Below are 23,375 nucleotides of genomic sequence, written 5' to 3' on the forward strand. Positions count from 1 at the left end.
TTTGTTTGTTTGTTTGTTTTTGGCTGCATTGGGTCTTCATTGCTGTACACGGGTTTTCTCTAGTTGCGGGAGCGGGGGCTCTTTCTTCGTTGCAGTGCGGGGGCTATTCTTCGTTGTGGTGCATGGGCTTCTCGTGATGGCTTCTCTTGTTGCGGAGCACAGGCTCTAGGCACACGGGCTTAAGTAGTTGCAGCACGTGGGCTCTAGAGTGCAGGCTTATTAGTTGTGGCGCATGGGCTTAGTTGCTCCACGGCATGTGGGATCTTCCCGGACCAGGGAATGAACCTGTGTCCCGTGCATTGGCAGGTGGGTTCTTAACCACTGTGCCAACAAGGAAGTCCCAGTTGTGTTTTTTGATTGAGGTGTTTGATATGCCCACTCCATTCCGACAGAGAAGCTCAACCAAATGGAGAAAGTAAGAATGTATCTATAAAGTACTAAAATTGCTGCACATCTCTCCCTATAGAAAAAAATCACATACTGGAAATATATAGAAGTTCCCTGCAAAATATAAAGATATCATAAACTCTGTCATCACTAAACAACTTAGAAAATAAGGTTTTTATATAATTATATATCCCTGCAAAGCTGTAATCATGGTTTTGAGGCTTATTAACGTTTTAGCCTGAACTTTTTTGTTCTTTCATTAAATATACACAGTCCTTCATCTTTTCCTAGCATTTTCCACTGTGTACACTGATAGTTTTGACACAGATAATGTGGACCATTCATACACAAACCGGAGATTTTGTATCAACTAGAAAAGTGTGTAGAGAAAATGTGCCAAATCCATGCAAGAGATTAAAGAAAATAAACTTTTCCTCAATGCAGTTAGTTCCGTGAACAGAAATTTTTCTGGGTTTGATAATCAACTACTTAGGAGTTCCCTTTTTTTTTATATGATTTTTCTTCTCTCCTGTATTTCCTAACACCATCTAACTGATCATCCAAAGTAGAAGTCTCAGAATTGTTTTCCCTCTGCCACATCTTTCACCTCCAGTTATTTATCACATCTGATGTCTTAAACTTCAGAAATGATTCCTTAGCTTGATCACTTCCCTGTAGCCCCTTAACTCATCATCTGATCTTAGGTATGAACTTTTCCAAAGGCCGGCGATCTGCCTCTTTTTATTCTACCCTGTCCACAGAAGAGTGCTATCATCATTTAAAAAAAAAAAATCTGCCTTTCACACTATTAGTAAACAGATGTTAAATATTCCTAGTTGCCTACTGAAGAATGTCTAAATTGATTAGCCTGGCACAGAGAGTTTTGTCAGTTTTTACTATTTTACCTACATTACCTGTAACTTATTTTCTGAATATGTTTTCATTTTATCCCTACTGTTTTTTCTCCCTTATTTGTCAACTTATTGTTCAAATGTTAAACTTTCCCTGCCTCTTTCATTCAGAAACACTTACTTCTCTGCTCTGTGTTTTGTTTTGTATATAGTTCTATTTATATAATTGTATGGAAAGTTGCTCTTTTCTTCCATTATAAGGTGAAGTAGATTTTAAAATGTTTTTATTAGAAAACAATTTATATGCTTATTGCACAATCAAAACAAATGTATATAAGATCCATAATTGCTTGTACTTTGGTGTGAACCACTGTTAACACCTTGGTTGTAGTCTTCCAGGTCCTTTTCAGTACACATGTATATTGGATAATTTTGTTTGCAGTATACATATATATATTGCACTTTTCTTGGATTATATTGTGCATATGTTTTGGTTACTTAATATTTCTAAACTGAAATATGTGGGTAATATCTATCAGTAGTATAAGTCTACAACTTTTAAAAATATTTAACTCTTTAGTAGAAGCAATGCGTACACACAGTAAAAATAAATCAAAGTGAAAAATTAAGCATTTCTCTCTAAGACTTCCAGTTTTCTGAAATGGACCTACCCTATCATTCATCAGAATTCATCAGGATTTATAAGGCCAAAATTTGGAATAAGACTAATTTGCCCATTGATTCTCACTGCTATTTATTCTCTGTGCATATTATGCTGGAGGTTCTAGTGTCTGCACTAAGGCAGGAAAAGAGGAGAAAACATTTTTTTCCTTGTTCACAAATTATGACTGTATATGTATGGCAAAAACAGAAGAATCATTGCTGTTAACTAGAGATGTTAGCAACTTGATTGGATAAAAAAATTGATGTAAAGATTATATTTCTAAATACCAGCAACAAATAAAAATTAGGTTTAAACAAATATCATTTACAGTACTGTTAAAACGTAGGAAGTATGAAGTCATGACTGTAAGAGATGAGAAGGATTTATGGCACAAATTATGAAACTAATAGATGTTAAAGACCTAAATAACTATACCGTGGTATATACCGTAATCATGGATTGGGCAGTTGTCAGGGTTGGGGGGTGCTTGCTTCATGGATCTTAGTTGAGCAGCATGTCGGCTACATGTGGACAATTTAATATTGGAAAGATATCACTTGTCCTTGTGTGTGTGTGTGTGTGTGTGTGTGTGTGTGTGTGTGTGTGTGTGTATAATTGCAATCCTAGTCAAAATTCTGACAAGTTATTTTTTGGAAATTGACATCTAGTTGTGCATTTATGTGGAGGTCCAAGAGGGCCAAGAATAGTCAAAGCACTCATGAAGAGGGCACTTGTCCTTCCATTAAGACTGATAAAACAATAATATCTAAACAGAAATGGAATTTTTGCAGGGGTAGGCATATAGATCAATGAGTCAGAATAAAGAGCCCCCCCCCCTCTCTATACACACACACACACACAGATACACACACATATATATAGTTGTCTGTCTGTCTTTCGGTCTTTGGTAGTGGTGATGGTCATGGTAGTTAAACAAGTGCTGAATTTCAAAATACTATTTTTAAATTGTATATTTCAGGTACCTTTAAGAAATTTATAAAAAATAAAACTGGGGCCTCCCTGGTGGCGCAGTGGTTGAGAGTCCGCCTGCCGATGCAGGGGATACGGGTTCGTGCCCCGGTCTGGGAGGATCCCATATGCCGCGGAGCGGCTGGGCCCGTGAGCCATGGCCGCTGAGCCTGTGCGTCCGGAGCCTGTGCTCCGCAACGGGAGAGGCCACAACAGTGAGAGGCCCGCGTACAGCAAAATAAATAAATAAATAAATAAAACTGAACTAAAAACGAAGAAACAATTTTAAAAAACCTTCCCTTCTTCTCCACTCCATACGGGGCAAACACTAACAGGTTTTTTTTTTTAATTAAAAAAAATCAATTTATTTTTGGCTGCGTTTAGGTCTTCGTTGCTGCGTGTGGGCTTTCTCTAGTTGCAGCAAGCAGGGGCTGCTCTTCCTTGCGGTTATGCAGGCTTCTCATTGCGCTGGTTTCTCTTGTTGCAGAGCACAGGCTCTATGTGCGCAGGCTTCAGTAGTTGTGGCACATGGGCTCAGTAGTTGTGGCTCATGGGCTTACTTGCTCCGCGGCATGTGGGCTCTTCCCAGACCAGGGATCGAACCCGTGTCCCCTGCATCGGCAGGCGGATTCTTAACCACTGAGCCACCAGGGGAGTCCCGTGACTTTATGACTTTAAACAATATACTTAAAGCCTCTTTTTAAAAAGTTGATCATTAACACGAGATACTTGTGGACTCTTTTCAACTGAAGGAATGAGAATAAGAAAACTTTTCATCTCTCCATTCTTCCATCTTCAAAATGTCAGTGTTATAGATGATGTTTTTACATTCTGTTTTATAAGTATAATTAAATGTTACATATTTTATCTCTGCATAGATTCGAAAGTTGAAAACCAAACAAAACATCATTACTGAATAACTAGGTAGATATTTTTCTCTGTAGAACCAAGTAGTGTGATTGAATCAACTCTTAGAAGAGAAAATACAATCCTTTGTTATTAAAATTTGGACTATGTAGGGGAGAATTTTACATGAAAAAAATATAATAGACCCTCATTTAAATTTCTTTCAAAATACTTACACTTTTCCAGAGTCATACACAGTTGTCACTTTTTCCGTTTTTTTTTTAAACCCCATACAATTTTTTTTCTTCCTCCCTTCCTCCTTTCCTTTCTTTCTTTCTTTCTTGGCCATGCTGCAGGGCTTGTAGGATCTTAGTTTCTTAGTTCCCTGACCAGGGATTGAACCCGGGCCCTCAGCAGTGAAAGCACCAAGTCATAACCCCTGGACCATCCGGGAATTCCCTCTTATGTTTCTTCTTGATTTATACACCAGCATAGAATACAGTAGTTCATTGTCTTTTAGCTTCCTGTATTAAGGCTGGTGTTATTCTGATTCTTATTCCTTTTTATGTAGTGTGTTATTTTTCACCCCAGAAGCTTTTAAGGTTTTCTCTTAATATGAGAGTTCTGAAATTTAACAAGGTATGTCCAAGTGTGGATTCCAGTCCGTACTTCCGGGTATAATTGCTTGGTGTTTGGAGATACCTGAATATTATATATATATATATATATTTTTTTTTTTCTCTTTTGACGACTTCTTTTTTTCCTAGTGTTTCTTTCTTACCCTTCGTTATCTCTGTTCTCCTTTTCTGTCATTCATGTTAAATGGATCTTGGCCCATCTAATTCATTCTCTGTTCCTTTTAAGTTTTCTTTCATACTTTTCATCTCTTACATTTTTGATCCAATTTCTGGGTATTTTTCTTAATTTCAGTTTCGTTCTCTTCATCTTTTTAAAATCTGTGTCCATTTTAATTGCTTAGGTCATTGATTCAACTATTAATTTAAAAAATTCAATGGTGGTAGTTAATTTATAGCAACTCTGTTATTCTCTAATTGTTCTTTTTTCATATAACTAGACAGGTAAGTTTCCCCGAATTGTCTCTGAGAAAAAACTAGGCAGAAACTGAAAAACAGCGTGAGAGTTCCTCAAAAAGTTAGACTTAGGGTTACCGTTTGACCCAGTAGTTCTACGCCTACGTATATACCCAACAGAAATGAAAATGTTATATCTACACAAAACCTCGTACATGAATGTTTATAGCAGCATTATTCCCAATAGCCAAAAGATGAAAGCAACCCAAGTGTCCATTGTTGGATGAAGGGATAAACAAAATATGGTATATCTATAATGGAATGTTATTCAGCAATAAAGAGGAATAAAGTACTGATATATGCTGTAGCATATATGAATCATGATAACATTATGCTAAGTGAAAGAATCTGGTTAACAATGCCATACACATATATATTATTCCATTTATGTAAAATGTCCAGAATAAGTAGAAATACAGAAGATAGAAAGGAAATTAGTGTTTGTTTAGTCAGGGGAAGATGATGTAAGATTGATAGCTAAAGGGTATGGGGTTTCTTTTTGAGTTAATGAAAATATTCTAAAATTGATAGTGATGATGGTTACAGAAGTATAAATATATTTTAAATGATCAGATTGTAGACTTCATATGGTTGAATTGTATGATATGTGAATTATATCTCAATAAAGCTGTTATCAAAAAAAAAGAAAAAAGAAAAAGGCAGGCAAGGAATCTACACAGTTCCTAGATAAAAGAGGACTTTTTCATGACAGATTAGAGCATTTAAACAGATCTGACTCTTGTGGGTAAGGTAGGAGTGGTTGGGCAGCTACCCTCATGTACCAAATATAGTATTTAAAGAAATTGCTCTTGCTGTTATGTCTCCTGTCACTGCTTTGTCAATTCTGTTACATTTGCTTTCTGTTAAATTAGAATTTGTTATTTCTCAAATTCGTTGTCTGTGCGTGGCATCTTTCCTTGCTTTGTGGTGCTGTTATACTTTTGTTCATTTTCATATATAAAAAACATACTTTTTGACATTCAGTCAGAATTGGAAGGGGAAGCGAGCATATGCTTCCTCTTCCATCTTGAAATGTGAGGTTCTATAATTTTTATACCCCTTGAACTAATTTTAGAGATAACATTAATAAGCAAATTTTTGGTTTCTGTAGAAAACTCTCAGTTGACTGGAATGAGGAGGAATACACTGATCTCTATGTGTTTGTAATTAAGTAATTCTGAGACTGCAGTTCTGAATTTGACTAACCAGTGAGTTGTATGTGACCTTTGTTGGACAGTCTGCTCAAATACTTTATGCTTCACTTTCCTTGTTTGTTAAATAAAGGCATTCTGTTTATCCCTTTTAGTTTTAAAATTGATCATGTTTACAGTTGACCCTTGAACAACATAGGTTGAACTGTGTTGGATCCACTTAATAAGTGGATTTTTTTTTTCAATAAACATAGTTTACAGGTCTTTAAGTGTGGGGAAATGTTTGTGTTTGGTTAGAGATCACAGTATGTGGAATCAAAAGCACTAGGGTTTGAGTCCTGACTTTATCCAAACTGCTTTAGCATCCTGCCCTTGGGTGAGTCATTTATCAATTCCTTTATTTTTGAGGCAGAGATAACTGTCCCCGGATTTTTCCACAGAGGGGTGGGGGATTGGTGTTTGACGCCCCTCTTCCCCTTCTATCCTGCCTGAACAACTCACGGTGGAAGACCTTCACATAACTTTTACAGTCTGCCTTCAGTGTCCATGGTTTTATATCCATGGATTCAACTAACTGTGGATTGTGTTGTACTGTAGTATGCAGGTATTTATTGAAAAAAAAATTGAAAAATATAGGAGCTAATAGTACCCACCTCATAAAGTTGTGAGCATTTAAAAAAATGATGATTTGGATAAAATGTTTAAAACAAAATTTTTGGCACACATAATAAATATTATATAAATGTTAGCTGTGGAACCTCACCCTAAAACGTCGGAGGGTTCTGAAATCCTGTAAGTGTAAGAAAAACTGAATAATAGTCAAACAGGTTTCTTTGTTTCATATATCTCAGTGCCTTTAATATGCAGATACACACTATGAAAATTCAAGATGGAAATAGAGTACACACGTTTCCTATGCTTATTTGGTCACATAATCCTTTTTCTCTAGATCGTCTTGCAAAGCTAGTGTTCTTTTTATTTTTTTTTAATTTTTTATTTTTTGCGGTACGCGGGCCTCTCACTGTTGTGGCCTCTCCCGTTGCGGAGCACAGGCTCTGGACGCGCAGGCTCAGCGGCCATGGCTTACGGGTCCAGCCACTCCGTGGCATGTGTGATCTTCCTGGACCGGGGCATGAACCCGCGTCCCCTGCATCAGCAGGCGGACTCTCAACCACTGTGCCACTAGGGAAGCCCACTAGTGTTCTTTTTAAACCATAATAGTCTAGAACCATATTGGTCCAGTCAGGTAGCGGCTAGCCTTGAGGTTATAGATACTCAAATTTAAGTTAATAAAGTTAAATAAAGTTTAAAATTTTATCTAAAATAAAACTCATCAGTCACACTAGCCACCTTTCAAGCGTTCAATGGCCACGTGTGGCTAGTGGCTGTCAAACTGGACACACAGATACAGAACATTCCCACTGGAGTCAGAAAGTTCTGTTGGATGGTGCTGGTAGAATTTGATAACAAAAACAAACAATAGAGTATGTAGTTGGTTTACTGTAATTTTAGTATCTATAATAAATTTAGGCCCATCTAGTTCTTCCTGAAATATTATAGTTGTTTGATTCTTAGTCATTGGAAGGAAGAAATTAATGATGATGGAACGCAGAAGACTATAACTTAAGGAAAGTTCTTGAGAAAGTGAGAAAGGATGGTGTTGCTGTAGCAACAACAAACTGGGTGGCCTACAACAGAAATTTATTCTCTCAGTATTCTTGGGAGGCAGAAGTCTGAAATCAAGGTGATAACATGGTTGCACTCCTTGTGACCAGCCTAGCGGAGAATCCTTCCTTGCTTCTTCCAGCTTTTGGTGGGTGTTGGCATTCCTTGGCTTCCTTGGCATATGGCCACATCACTCCAATCTCTGTCTCCATCTTCACCTGGTCTTCTCCTCTCTGTCTTCTCTTTTGTCTGTTGTAAGAAGACCTGGCGTTGGATTTAGGGCTCACCTGGGTAATTCAGGAGGGAGGATCTTACCTGAAGATCCTGAACTTAATTATGTCTGCAAAGACCCTTTTTTCAAATAAGATTACATTCACAGGTTCTGGGGGGGAGCATATCTTTTTGGAGAAATTGGCTTTTGAAAGTGGAATGACCTCAAACGAACATGGCAGTTGATCACTGTTTGTTTACTTTGTCTGTTCATTCTTCCTCTCTCCAATCTCTAATATCACTCTTAGTTGTTACATAGTTCAGAAAGTAATTACAAGAGAACATTTCCTAAATTACCACAACTAACCACCTATCTGCATCTGGGACTATGTACTTTGTTTTCTCTCCTGTTAGTATTAGGTGAATATTATTAGTGGTATACAAATACTGCTGTTAACATTGTGGCAGGTTTGCTAATTGTGTTTATTGGCATCTCAGGGTTTTATAGATGGGATCTGAAGGCAATTGGAAGTATGGAAGTGGGTATAATAACTGTATTTTTCTTACTCCTAACGTAACCATTTCTGTATTTGCCTCTTTTTATATTTTGAAGTTCTGTGAAATGTTTCATTTGAGTAAAAAGATCTACTTCCATACTTAAAAATTTAAAGTTTTGAAAATACTTTCCAAGACTTGCGTCTTTTTTGAATACTCTGTTCACATCCCAATCTCTCTCTTCTTTGACTGATCTTCTGTAGCACTTGCTGTCTACGTTGCATACATTTTGTGGGTTGATAACCTGGTATTTTAAATTTTTCTTTTTCATGTGTATTCATCCTTTTGTCCCTCCAAAGCTTGTAAATCCTTTGAAATTAAAGTGTATATGTATGCCCTTTGGTTATCTCCCACAGCATCTAACATGTTAGAGATATGTAGTAGGGAATATTGACTTGTGATCTGGATTATTAAATGCTATGTAATTTGAGACTATTAGAATCAGTATCCATAGCCCGTTGTCTGGGTATGTGTAATTCTAGGGGTTTATATGGATCATCTTATATGAAAAGTTTTATGTATAGTTAGTATATGTATTTTCCTGGAGAGAAGTTCTCTAGCTTTTATCAGATGCCAAAGTAATGAAGTATCAAAGGTTTAGTTCATCCCTCTCTGCCCCTATATTTGGCAGATACAGAAATTGTGTCACTAAGGAGCTTTCCTAGAATCATACAACCCAATGTAATTTCCCAAGTCTTTAAGTTATAAACCAATAGCCTTAATGATATCTAAAACTTCTAGAACTTATTAGAATATACATTTGTAAGGATTTTAGAGTTCAGCACTTAATATAGGAAGATATGCATTGCTTATAAATAATAATTTATAAAGTTTTATTTTTACCTTCTGTTTAGTTTAATGGCTAATTATGGTCAGCCTATATATTTTAAATTCTTATAGTTGTACACTTGTGGAAAAAATTTCTTAAATATGGAAATTTAGCAAAGTTGTTTTTTATACAACATTTTAATTCATTTATTCAACATAATTATGTAGTTCAAAAAGTTTCACTAAATGTGATTTAACGAACTTCTAATCAGAAAAATTTGCATTGTGACAACTGACAAATGCTAACTTACTTTTTTCTACTGTGATTTCCTTTTAGGTTTGATGAACTTGTAAAAAAATTCAAAGTTGAATATCATGCTGGTGGCTCTACCCTGAATTCAATTAAAGTGGCCCAGGTTGGTTAATTATTTTAAAGGTGATAAAGAAATGGATTCAGAATGATTCTAGACTTTTGGTCATTGTGCATAATTATTCCAATCTATATTTTGTTGCTATAGAATATTTCTGTTGGTTTTGAATGTTTATTATTCATTTACATTTCTTCTTAATTTCTTGTGGAATCCTTTGATTATTATTTTATATTTCATGTTATTGATTTGTAGAAATTCTGCATATTTTATAGATAGTATTCTTTTTTATTCTATAAATTCGAAGTATTCCTTATTTGTCATTTGTACTTTAACTCTGCTTATCATGTCTTTTACTTTGCCAAAGTTCTTAGTTTTTTTTAATATAGTTAAACTTCATGGCTTCTGCATTTCATATAATGCTGAGAATGGAATTCTTACAAGATACTATCAGTTTTCTTGCTGTATATATAAATACATATATACCTATATATCTACATAGTTTTATGTATGTATGTGTAAATTTATGTATCTGTGTCTATACCTATATACGTCTTCCAGAGGGTAATTGGATAAACTCATTTTGACATATACTCTACAAGTTACCAGCATGACCTAATTTTAAGTGGGAGCGTTAGTGTTCTATTTAAAGTTCCAATTATGAAGGACATGAAAAAGCTTTACAAACTTCTGGTTCTTACCTCTACGATTTGTAAACTAGCTCAAAATCCCACTAACTGCAGTCAAAGGTCAACTCTGATGGACTCAGGTCATTTTGATTTTTTTATTGATTAATGCTTTCCCTTTGAATTTTAATTATGGGCCAGAGAAGTGGAAAACTGACAAACAAAGGTTGAACAATTTCTCGTTTTTTAAACTAACTTTTATTAGATTTAGACATACACTGTATAATTATCCTGCATACTTCCAAAGCTCAAATTTAATCATAATATTAAAATATTGTAGGTTGTAAAATATTGTGTGCAGTGGCCTGAGGAGATGAGGTTTTTGTATTTGTTCAGCTGATTTTGTTTGTTTGTTTGTTTAACATTCCGGTGGTCACTTTGTGAGTTCAGGTTAATGGAAAAAAGACAGTTTACTTCTGTATTCATTTTCTCAGGCTGCCGTAACAAAATACCACTGACTGGTTAGCTTCAACAACAGAAATTTATTTTATTACAGTTTTGGAGGCTGGTGCCATCTAAGATGAAGGTGCTGTCAGGTTTGGTTTCTGGTGAGGCCTCCTTCCTGACTTGTAGATGGCTGCCTTCTCACTGTGTCCTCATGTGGGGGTGGGGTAGTAGGGGGAGCGTTCGGTTCTCCAGGAATCAAATCAACTGTATCTTAGTCTTGGATTTTCCAGCCTCCAAAAAAATTTTTTTTTGTTGTTCAAGCCATCCAGTCTGTAATATTTTGTTATGGCAGCCTGGGCAGACTAAGACAGGTTATACACCCAAAATAATTGAAAGCAGGGTGTGGAAGACATACATGTAAATCCATGTTCATAGCAGCATTATATTCACAATAGCTAAAATGTGGAAGCAGCCCAAATGTCCTTCAGTGAATAAATGGATAAACAAAATGTGGTATATGCACATAATGGTATATTTTTCAACCTTAAAAAATAAGGAAATTCTACCACATACTACAATATGGGTGAATCTTGAGCATATATACTAAGTGAAATAACCCAGTCACAGAAGGACTAATGATGATGGTTCCAGTTATATGAGGTATCTAGGTTAGTCAAATTCATAGAGATAGGAAGAAGAATGGTGGTTGCCAGGAGTTGTGGGAAGGGGAAATGAAGAGTTATTGCTTAATGGGCATAGCGTTTCAGCTTTACAAGATGAAAAGAAAGAGTTGTAGAGATAAATAGTGGTGATGGTTGTACAACAGTGCAAATGTACTGTATGCTTTAAAATGATTAAAAAGGTAAATTTTGTATATGTCTGTTACTACATTTAAAAAATAAATCAAAAATAGATTCTAGAAATGCTCCAAAAGGGAGTGATATCAACTTGATTCAAGTTACGGATTTCATTTGTTTATTCAGTAATCAGTGAGGCGACATAACAAGTCAAAAGCATGGGCTTGCTCTCGGGGCCATGGGAGTCCATTAGAACTGGGTTTGAGTTCAAGCTTTGTCACTTTATTGGCTATGAAAGCATGAGCAACTTTTATGGGCCTTTCACCTGTAAATGGAGGTTAATGCTTATTGCAGGTGGAAGTTGTAAGGATTTATGAGATAATGAATGTTTTTTAAAAATTATGCTTCTTTTTGTTTTAATTAATTAATTAATTAATTTTGGGGGGCTGTGTTAGTCTTCGTTGCTGCGTGCAGGCTTTTTCCAGTTGCAGTGCACGGGCTTTCTCTAGTTGCGGTGAGCGGGGGCTACTCTTCATTGCAGTGTGCGGGCTTCTCATTGCAGTGGCTTCTCTTGTTGCATAGCATGGGCTCTAGGCATATGGGCTTCACTAGTTGTGGCACGTGGGCCCAGCAATTGTGGCTTGTGGGCTCTAGAGTGCCAGCTCAGCAGTTGTGGCGCACGGGCTTAGTTGTTCCTTGGCATGTGGGATCTTCCCCGACCAGGGCTCGAACTCATGTCCTCTGCATTGGCAGGCAAACTCTTAACCACTGCACCACCAGGGAAGTCCCTATCCTACTTTTCAAAAGAAAGTTTGGAGAGGGCTTCCCCCCCTCATTTTTCTGAATTTTCTTCATCTTAACAGAATGTAAATTTACCCATTCATGGACAGAACAACCAGTTTTTTGGCTCTCATTCATTTAAAAATACTTATTTCAATCTAGTCTTCCGTTCAACATCTTGTTTGGGTTTTTAGTTCCCCTACTATTTTGAGAGGGCTTTTCTTTTACATCTGATTGATGATTCAACTACATAATTGCCCAGTTATAATTTATGACTAGGGTAACCACAGAGTATTGAAAAACATTCCTTTAGAAGTACTTTTCTTTAGAAGGAGAATTCTTCAGATTTTCCTTGGCAGTCATTAATAGGAAGAACTGATTCCTTTGTACATAAAGCAGATATTTGTTGGGCATCTGCTATGTGCTAGTCATTGTGCTAGGTAGTAGCTGGTAACATAAGCTATGTCATCTAAACTTTAAGTAAAATGTGATAAAATATTTAGAGCCTTAGAGTGAACAATCTTGATATAATCTTGCTTGAATCTATTGTGAATGAATGAGGTTGAGCTTTACGCTGTTTAAGAAGTCTAACCAGGGACATCCCATCCAGGAAGGTTCTGGTTTTTGTTTTCTGTTAATGCACTTGATTGGTTGATTTTGGGCTTTTGTCTTCTTTTCTTATTCATTTGTGTTCTCCTTCACCTCTGAGAACAACTGGATTACAGTCTTCCATTTTCTCTATCACTCTAGGTTACTGAAGAAGCAAATACTGGACAACAAATACCAGTTCAGTGTAGCTACACTAACTGAATGTGTGCTAGGTGCTGTGAACTGTAGATCTAAAATTAGGGCCAAGAATAAGAGTAAGAATTCAATCATCATCGAAGTATTCATAAACCATTTTTTTAAAGACTTTTTTTATTTTTTGATGTAGACCATTTTTAAAGTTTTTACTGAATTTGTTACAGTATTGCTTCTGTTTTATGTTTTGGTTTATTGGCTGCAAGGCATGTGGGATCTTAGCTCCCAGACCAGGGATCGAACCTGCACCCCCTGCATTGGAAGGCAAACTCTTAACCGCTGGACCACCAGGGAAGTCCCCATAAACCATTTAATTCTATATGTTTTTCATTAACATATGCCATCTGTAATACGTGTTTTTTATTACAGGTATTTTGAAAATAATTCAGTTCTTCTGTAAAGACAAGAAGAATAACAAGATAGATGAAATTCATAGATAGTAACCTGGTAGGTTTTAAGATTGAGGCAAAACTCATAGGATATTTTAAGTATAGGTAGTAAATAAACAAGTAGCTTGGGAAACAGGCAAAGTTGATACAATTTGTTAAATATAAATAGCAAGTAAGTTTGTAACCTGTAAGACTGCTAAAGACAGAATAAAGAAAACCTGTGTTGTAACAAACAAGAGTATTACTGATACATAGAAAGAGATGGAAAGACTGTATTATGATCATGTACCACCACTAGGCCCACCTCTCCAAAGATCACTCATTAGTGAAACTTACTATGTTCTCATTCTAACCCCCACATGCATATAACCCAGGAAAGGCAAATAAAGCCATGGCTGTTCAGGCTCTTTTCCAAAGTGTTCCTGATTTTTAATATCTCCCAGGGACTCCTGTCTGTAGGCCCCCTTGCTCAAAGTGTGGCCCTGTTTTCATAATGATACCATCATCATCAGGGAAGGCAGATGAGGTGAAAAGCAGATGATGTTTGAACATTCAGGCAGTGTGGTTCTTATACTTGTTTGCACCCTGTGTGATAACTTACTCCAACTCTCTCCCTTGCTTCTTGTGTGTTTTAAATGGATACATCTGTGATTTAAGCATCTTAATTTGGTTGGTAGGCCCTTTCCGTTCTGTGTCCTCTGGGATAGTTTGCTTATGTATGTATTGATACTTGGAGTCTACCAGGGCTTTAAGATAATTTCCTCACATCACACCAGGTTTAGATCGATTTTTCCTTGTTCGGTAGTTTAACAACAATAACTCTCATGGTAGCTATGGAAAAATATGCTGAAACATTGAAAGAGAATGTTACTTGGCAAAAATCATCACCTCTATGAAAGAAGAACTGGAAGTCATATGAAGAGTAAAGGTTAACATTGACAATGTAGAGCTCATTCTGTCAGATCTTACCAACAGTCATACTTTGATATATCAAGTGATGTGACAACTCATGTCAACAAGAAAATGTTCCCATTAGCTCTTAGATAATTTAATTTGTTAAAACATGTTTTTGAAGATTTTAATGAAACCACAGGCAACATAAAACAGTATTGTTGATATCATGTCCAAATATAATTTCTAGACTTTTCTCATCTACATATTTGACAGACAGTACAAATTTAAATTTTGACAAATTCTATTCAGTGTAAAATTATTAATGAAAATAAAGATTTTATCTTCTAAATATCCTGCACACCTTGTATACAACACTGCTAAAAAAAAAGGGATGTGATTTGCTTACCTATGATATTGATGCTTTCATAGTGAACGTTTTTGGTCACTTTTCAGTTCTTTAAAAAAGTACAGATGCACTTAATATGATTTTTGACTTAAAAAAACTGGAAGGAGATAGCCTCCTTGGACATGTGCCTAAAAGATGGCTATAATTGTTGCTGGACCTAGAAAATATGTCCTGCAGTATGATATTTTTAGAATGTGAGACAAGAAGAATGTCCTTATCTAATGTGGCAGTACATTGAAGATGAGAATGCAGAGAAAGATTACAGTAAAACAAAAATTTATATGCCATTTCTCCAAAAGTGTTTGATGATATTTGAAGAGGCCATAAGGAGGCTAGGAAAAACTCATACAACAAACAAATGACTCATTTTTATGTAATATGACTGCTTTATATCTCAAGAGCAGGAAAAGTTCACTATAGAAGGGCAGCCAACTTAAATAGGGCTTTCTCAATGTCTTTACTAAAACTGTAAGTTACTTGGAATCCAACTTTGGTAACAGAAATTGCAATCACCATTGTGGTTTGGAGTGTTTTGAAATTATGTTCATTTTAGGCATGGATAGTATATGTAATGAATCTATAAATGCAAAGGACATGATTGAATAAGCAGTTGGAATACCAAAACAAGCATTTAGATAGATTCGAGGTAGATAAATATTTTGTAGAGCTAGAAACTAATTCTTGTATATCTAAATGCCTGCTATTGCTAGTAAATAAAATCCTAAGTATTCCATGCTCAAATGCTTTTGTTGAAAGAATATTTAGCTTGATGTCATCATGTTGGACTGACACCAAGAATGTGGAGATAACAGCAGAGCCATAAGTCAAAGTGAAATTTACTTTTAACTATATTCAGTTTTATCACACATTAAAGAAGGTGTCCTATGGTTTTAATCAGTTCAAAGAAGTATTATTGGAAAGGAAACACACAGAGTTAAAATATTCTTTTATTTCATGGGACAAAAAGGAACACGTCATTGTTATTTTTTTCTAAATTTTTGTAACATCTGTTTAATCCAACTGTACTTACTCTTCTTTTTACAAATCTTATATTTATGTATGTTAAGAACATACAATATGGCCTATAGAAATTTAAATACGTAATAAAGAGTTTTAAAAAGTTAAAATAAGTTGCTATATTTATTTAAACAAAAGAAATGATGGTTATATTTTTCCCATACATATACTGTTTAGTTAGTCCTTCTTTTAATTATTACTAATTGCCACTTGTTAATTATTCATATTGTTTCATTTAAATAATAGCACTTATGTAACAGAAAAGGAAATAATACAGAATAGTATATAATTTCAATTAAGTACTGAAATAATAACCATGGACTGGGTGGCTTAAACAAGAGAAATTGATTTTCTCACGGATCAAGGAAGCTTAGAAGTCTAAGATCAAGGTGTTGGCTACTTTGGTTTCTTCAGGGTCCTTTCTTCTCTTGCTGCTTCTTCAAATATTTGTCCTTCTGTGCATACCCTTCGTGTCTCTCTGTGTGTTCCTATTAATTCTTATAAAGACACCAGTTAGATTGGATTAGGGCCTAACGTAAATGCCTCATTTTAACTTAATGACTCCTTTAAAGCCCCAATCTCCAAATATAGTTGCATTCTGAAATCTTGGAGGTTAGGGCTTCAACATATGAGTTTTGGGAGGACACAGTTAGTCCATGACAAGTACTCATTTGTTTATATTTTTCAATTTTGGGTAGTATACCATTTTGATTCCCATCTTCTTTACTTTTTTGTATGTATTTTAGTTATTTTCTTGGTTAATTTGGGGATTACAATTAACATTCTAAACTTATAACAACCTAGTTTGAATAGTACCAACTTAGTTTCAATGGCATAAACACTGTGCCCCTTTATATCTCCATCCTCCCCATTTATATTGTTGTTGTCCCTGATTATATCTTTATACATTGTGTGCTCATTAACACAGATTTATAATTATTGTATAATTCATTTTACCTTTTAAATCCTCTAGGAATAAAAGAGGAGTTGCAGACCAAAAGTGTGGTAATACTGGCTTTTTTTTTTTTTGCCTTAGAATTCTTCATTATTTTCTTCTTCAGGGACTACTTGGCCATTTTAAAGGCACATCAAGTTTTTTTGTTTTTTTTTTTAACGCCTTTATTGGAGTATAATTGCTTTACAATGGTGTGTTAGTTTCTGCTTTATAACAGAGTGAATGAGTTATACATATACATATGTCCCCATATCTCTTCCCTCTTGCATCTCCCTCACTCCCACCCTCCCTATCCCTGCCTCTAGGTGGTCACAAAGCACCAAGCTGATCTCCCTGTGCTATGCAGCTGCTTCCCACTAGCTATCTATTTTACATATGGTAGTGTATATATGTCTATGCCACTCTCTCACTTTGTCTCAGCTTACCCTTCTTCCTCCCCATATCCTCAAGTCCATTCTCTAGTAGGTCTGTGTCTCTATTCCCGTCTTGCCCCTAGGTTCTTCATGACCTTTTTTTTTTTTTTTTAGATTCCATACATATGTGTTAGCATACGGTATTTGTTTTTCTCTTTGTGACTAACTTCACTCTGTTCAGCCACTATGGAGAACAGTGTGGAGGTTCCTTAAAAAACTAAAAATAGAACTACCATACGACCCAGCAATCCCACTACTGGGCATATACCCTGAGAAAACCATAATTCAAAAAGAGTCATGTACCAAAATGTTCATTGCAGCTCTGTTTACAATAGCCAGGACATGGAAGCAACCTAAGTGTCCATCAACAGATGAATGGATAAAGAAGATGTGGCACATATATACAATACTGGCTTTTATATTTTCCTATGTAGTTACCTTCATCACTGTTCTTTATTTCTTGTTATGTTTTGGGTTTTTTTTTTTTTTTTGCGGTACGCGCGCCTCTCACTGTTGTGGCCTCTCCCGTTGCGGAGCACAGGCTCCGGACGCACAGGCTCAGTGGCCATGGCTCACGGGCCTAGCCTCTCTGCAGCATGTGGGATCTTCCCGGACCGGGGCACAAACCCGTGTCCCCTGCATTGGCAGGCGGACTCTCAACCACTGCGCCACCGGGGAAGCCTCTTGTTATATTTTTAGGTTACTGTCTAGTGTCCTTTCATTTCAATCTGTAGGACTCCTTTTAGCATTTCTTGTAGGGCAGGTCTACTATTAACAACCTCCTTAAGCTTTTGTGTTTATCTGGGAATGTCTTAATTTTTCCTTTATTCTTATTTATTTATGTATTGGCTGTGCTGCGCAGCTTGTGGGATCTCAGGTCCCCAACCAGGGATTGAACGTGGGCCACAGCAGTGAAAGCCTGGAATCCTAACCACTAGGCCACCAGGGAACTCCCTATCCTTTACTCTTAAAGGATAGTTTTGCCAGATATAGAATTCTTGGTTGATAGTTCTTTTATTACTTGAAATATGTCATAGCATTGCCTTCTGGCTTCCATGGTTTCTGATGAGAAATCAGCTTGCTTGCTTGCTTATTTATTTATTTATTTATTTATTCATTCGTTTGTTTATTTGTTTACTTGTTAGTTTGTGGCTGCATTGGGTCTTTGTTGCTGCACACCGGCTTTCTCTAGTTGCAGCAAGCGGGGGCTTCTCATTGCGGAGCACGGGCTCTAGGCATGTGGGCTTCAGTAGTTTTGGCACGTGGGCTTCAGTAGTTGTGGTGCACAGGCTTAGTTGCTCTGTGGCATGTGGGATCTTCCCGGACCAGGTCTCAAACCCATGTCCCTTGCATTGGCAGGCAAATTCTTAACCACTGCACGACCAGGGAAGCCCGAGAAATATTATTAATATTATTGAGGACCCGTTATTCTTGACAGATTGCTTCTCTCAGCTTTTAAGATTCTTTCTCTATCTTTTGATAATTTAGTCAAGTCTTGGTGTGAATCTCTTTGGGTTTATTCTCCTTGGAGTTCATTGAACTTTTTGGATGTGTAGGTTCACGTATTTCATCAGTTTGGGAATTTTTTGACCATATGTCTTCAAATATTTTTTTCTGCTCCTTTCTCTCTTCTGCAATTCCTACAGTACATATGTTGGTGTGCTTGATAGGGTTTTGTTTGTTTATTTTTGTTTTAATGCTTCTTTGGAAAGAGTTTGGAGCTGCATACCCCATCAAGTTGGTCCATAATTATCATTATATATGTATTTTTTGGTCTGTTATATTTGTTCCTGTGTTGGGATTCTAAAAAGTTGGTCACTCTGTTTTAAGGCCAGTGGCCTGTTGTTTTCTATTCTTATGCTGGGCTATTGGTTTTCATAAACCTTACCTACTTAACTTACTTGTATTACCTCTTTGCAATCTTTATTTTATACTATTGTATACTCTCTCAAATTTTAGAGCCTCATAACAGCCTGTGAGATAGGAAAAAAGATGTGATCTCATTTTAATGAAAAGGATTCTGATTAAATAGATAGATAAAAATGCCATGGTTGGTAACTAAGCAGATCAGAATTAGAACCCAGGTCTTCTAACTGGAAACTTCTGATTGCTCTCCTTACTGGAGATTTCTCTCTCTTCACTAGTGGACTTCAGTTTTGACTTGTCCATATATGTTAGATTTGAGTAGCGTTTCACATACTGTCTCCACTTCTTACAGTCTGCTTCAATTTGGGAAGAATTGGAGGTTGTCAGAGAGAATCAAGTAGCCATCATTTTTAATACAGTTCTAATTAAACCAACTCTTTCCTTCATCTTCTGAGGGACAGCAGTTTTTTTGGTGTTTGGATATCTTTTTGCTCCATGTCAGTATATGTTTTTTTCTGACTCGTATTTTTCAGAAGCCTCATGACCAGCTATATGTGGTATTCCTATATTGTTTTAAGTTATATAAGTTCACTATTAAGTTTCCTGCAAATTGATTTACTGATCTTTCTAATGTTCTATACCTGTTAAAAATTAGTCATTTTTGCATATGTTCTGGGCATCTAATCAAATATTTTAAGTGCCTTCTCAGTCTTTGTTACCTGAAGTATAAGTAGATCATTGTTGGAATCAATTATTTCTTCTTCCTCTCATCCCCCAAAGTGTTGAGGCTATATGGATTTTTATGATTTGCTATTCAATAATAAAAAGTAATCACTTTCTTATTACTTTAATAACTGCCATTTTTTCTAAATAAAGTATATTTTTCTTTCTCACTTAAAGCAAAGATCTTAGGGATAAAATGTATTCATTATTTGCTGTAATTGAATCATTTACTGAAAACTACTAAATGTGTATATGATTCTTGCCAAATAGCCCTCTCTCCTCCATTTTTCTTCAGGAAGTAAAATATGTTCCTAATTACAAATTTTCTTCCTTAATCATTTATATAAATCCATCAGTAGTAGATTTGATTCTTTACTTCCATAAGTATTAAACGTTTCTCTTGGTCATTTGAATTCTTATATCCTTACTTCTAATTCCTCACCTGGTTCTCTCATTATTGACTTTTCAATCTTCCTTTTTCTCACCTCTCTCACAGTTAGATAAGCCTCTATGTTTAACTTCTAGTGAAATTTTAAGCAAGCTTTTGTTTTGTTTTTCATGAAAATTTGAGAAAACTGTCTTGTGCCAGTATTTTTATGTTTTATACAGGATAGCTGCTGGGGTGTGTGGAGCGGGGAGGGGTGCTTTAATTGTTTTTTTCATACAAACATCATGTAATGAACCAGTTTTCAGAATTGTGTTTTAAAGTTTTCCCAAACTCTTTGTATATTGAGTACCTAAAAACATTTTTATAAAGTTTATACAATTATGTTTGAATGAATAGAAACATGTTCAACCCAGAATTGTAAAGTTGGTATTATAAGAACCATGTAGCATTTCCAATTAAGTCATAGTATTTAGAAATTAAAATTGATGAAAATTGAGAGCCTCATGTTTTCTTTTATAGACCTTTTAAAAAAAAAAAACAGTTAATCTATGTGGCTTTCCTGTATGAATAAATATTATTCTGATTATCTCTTTTTATGACCTATTTCACCTGAAAAAACTATATAGAGATTAAAAGGCATTTTAGTAGATATATCTCAGAATCTGGGAACAGTGCAGACTGCTTAGATCTAAAGAGAAGAAACGACATTGGAGTGATCAAAGAGAATTCTCCCTTCTAATGCCTTACACCTGGAGCAGTTGCAGAACTGTCAATAGCACAACTACATTTATAAATATCAGAGCAGGATGTGGCAGACGGTGATATAACACAGAGTCTTGTCAAACCTTTATGTCACTAAAAAGGAGGTTTCTTTTAGTGCCAATTTTAAGATTAATGAATAATTTTAAATAACTTAGGTCTTAGAAAATAAAGTTGACTATTAAAATTGTGAATTTCTCCTTGCAATTGAAAAATTTAAGTATGAATTAACACCTCCCTTCTTTGGTAATCTTTTTCTTTGTTGAATAAGACTGTGAGAGATTTTAGTAGCTAAACTAAGGTGAAGAAAGTGTTTTGTTTTCCTGAAGGATATTTTTAATGTGTTTGTGACATCCTTCTATGTTAAATCAGATTCTTTAATGTAAAGCAAAACCTAAATTTTCGCTCTTCCTTCTTTATCTCCCCCTCCTCTTTTCTCTTTCCTTTTCTTTTTGCTTTTCGTCCTTTAAGCCTTATTTAATGTCTTGTGTTAAGGGATTCTTTTGCCACTGTTAGTAAAACATGCTTTTAGTTTTGTCTCAGTAGTTAAGGTGTGCTCTGACATTGTGTAGTATAAATCTACATGTACACATCATAAACTATCCACTTTATGAAAGAAAGCATACCTTTAACACTTATGAACCTTAATGTGGTACATTGTCTTGCAGTATGACATTAAACATGGGTATAGTTTGAGATTGTGTCTCTCCTGCCTAAATGCAAAGCAACAAGTGCTTCAGTAAGGAAAACCACAAATTGCAGGATCTTATTTCATTCAGGGGATAAAATTCTTGCCTTGATTCCATTCCTTTTCATTCTATTTTGTAATTAGGTTTCAGGAACTTTTAAAAATAAATGTCTTGTTAATTAATATATTTATCTGAACTGAAAAATAAAGTCAAATCTTTTCTGGGAGAGAAAAATGTCTCATTTGTTTGGTTGGTTGGGCAATGAATATGGTGTTTACCATTTAAATTACATAGTGGTACTGTCAACTGCCATGTTTTTTTAAGACGAGCTTTTCTAGAGTATTTCTCTTTTCTTTGGTACTTTTGGCGACAAGATACTTGAGAGAAAGTAAAAAACAAAATAGTCTAAATTTTAGCTTAGCACAGTGTAGTGGCTTAGGGAATGTGCTGTGCAATAAGTAAAGCTGGGCAAGTACAAACTTGGGCAAGTCACCTAACCTTTTTTTTATATAATATGTTTTGTTTATTTATATTTTATTTATTTATTTGTTTGTTTTTTAAAATTTATTTTTGGCTGCGTTCGGTCTACGTTGCTAAGCTCAGGCTTCCTCTAGTTGCGACAGGCCGGGGCTAGTCTTCGTTGTGGTGTGCTTCTCATTGCAGTGGCTTCTCCTGTTGCAGAGCACAGGCTCTAGGCACGCGGGCTTCAGTAGTTGCAGCATGCGGGCTCAGTAGTTGCAGCACGTGGGCCCTAGAGTGTGTGGGCTTCGGTAGTTGTGGTGCATGTGCTCAGTAGTTGTGGCATGCAGCCTCAGTAGTTGTGGCGCACGGGTTAGTTGCTCCGCGACATGTGGGATCTTCCCGGACCAGGGGTCAAACCCATGTCCCCTGAATTGACAGGCGGATTCTTAACCACTGCACAATCAGGGAAGTCCCAAGTCACCTAACCTTTTCAAGTTTCAGTTTCCTCTTCTGTAAAATGGGAATAATGATAGTACTTTTATAGGCTAACATTCTAAAAGGGAAAATGGGGCTCTTAGATATGAAATGAACACATGTCAACATTTTATTTAACTCTAATTAGTGTACAGATAAGATGTTGCAATTTATTTAAAGGGGAATTCAAAGATTGGAGATACGTGTGGTCCATGAAATCAATCTACAAATATTACAAAACTGACTTTGGTGGGGGTGGCGGATTTCATTTGTGTCTCTACAGGGCAGATTTTATTTTCTGATTTTTTTATAGGCAATAATTATTGCTATAAGTAATATACAATTTACAAACTCATGAAATAGCTCAAAGGTATATGCTTCATGATAGGGAAGAATAATTCTAATCCTTGTATTTTCACAGATTTTATTACGAATAGTTGTTGAGTTGGTAACATAATTGTTTTCCCTTTTTAGCCTATTGCTGTAATTTATTATTTTAATATTTTTCCTTCTTTTATTAGTTTTGTATTCATTAAAATATAAGCATCATGAGGGCAGGCACTTTGTTTTGTTCCCTGCTGTGTGTCCTCAACATCTCCAATAATCTCTGTGACTTGGAAGACTTTCAGTGAACATATTTTGAGTGATTGAAGTGATTAATAAATATAACCCTATATGAGAAAGTTGTATTTTTCTTTACTGCTTGATTCTCTGGTTTGTATTAATTTTATTTAGTTTTTTTGACAGGGCAAAAGTATAATTTCTGTACAAGCATAGGTATTTATTTTAATCTAATTATTGAATTTTTTTCTTTTAATGTCATGTGTTGGTATATTTTGACAGTGATATAAACAAAGTTTATAATGAAGAGTATAATCTTTGGAGGCAAAGATCTGGATTCTAGACCTGGTTCTTCTCTGAGTGGCCGTCAACTCTCTGAGCAGTAGTTTCTTCACAAGTAAAA

The 23,375-nt window shown here is 35.7% G+C and overlaps 1 protein-coding gene across 5 annotated transcripts in view; it reads left to right on the forward strand.

Annotated features, from left to right (window-relative positions):
* The window catches only part of ADK (adenosine kinase), a 510,898-nt gene that overhangs the window by 172,698 nt on the left and 314,825 nt on the right, over nucleotides 1–23,375 (forward strand). For all 5 annotated transcript variants that reach the window (XM_082639748.1, XM_082639752.1, XM_082639750.1 and 2 more), the window contains exon 4: nucleotides 9,495–9,573. In XM_082639748.1, coding sequence (XP_082495874.1) covers nucleotides 9,495–9,573 — 79 coding nt within the window. The remainder of the gene's footprint in view (nucleotides 1–9,494; nucleotides 9,574–23,375) is intronic.

Source organism: Mesoplodon mirus, assembly GCF_964341445.2.
Source record: "Mesoplodon mirus genome assembly, chromosome: 2".
In the NCBI taxonomy this organism is placed as follows: domain Eukaryota; kingdom Metazoa; phylum Chordata; class Mammalia; order Artiodactyla; family Ziphiidae; genus Mesoplodon; species Mesoplodon mirus.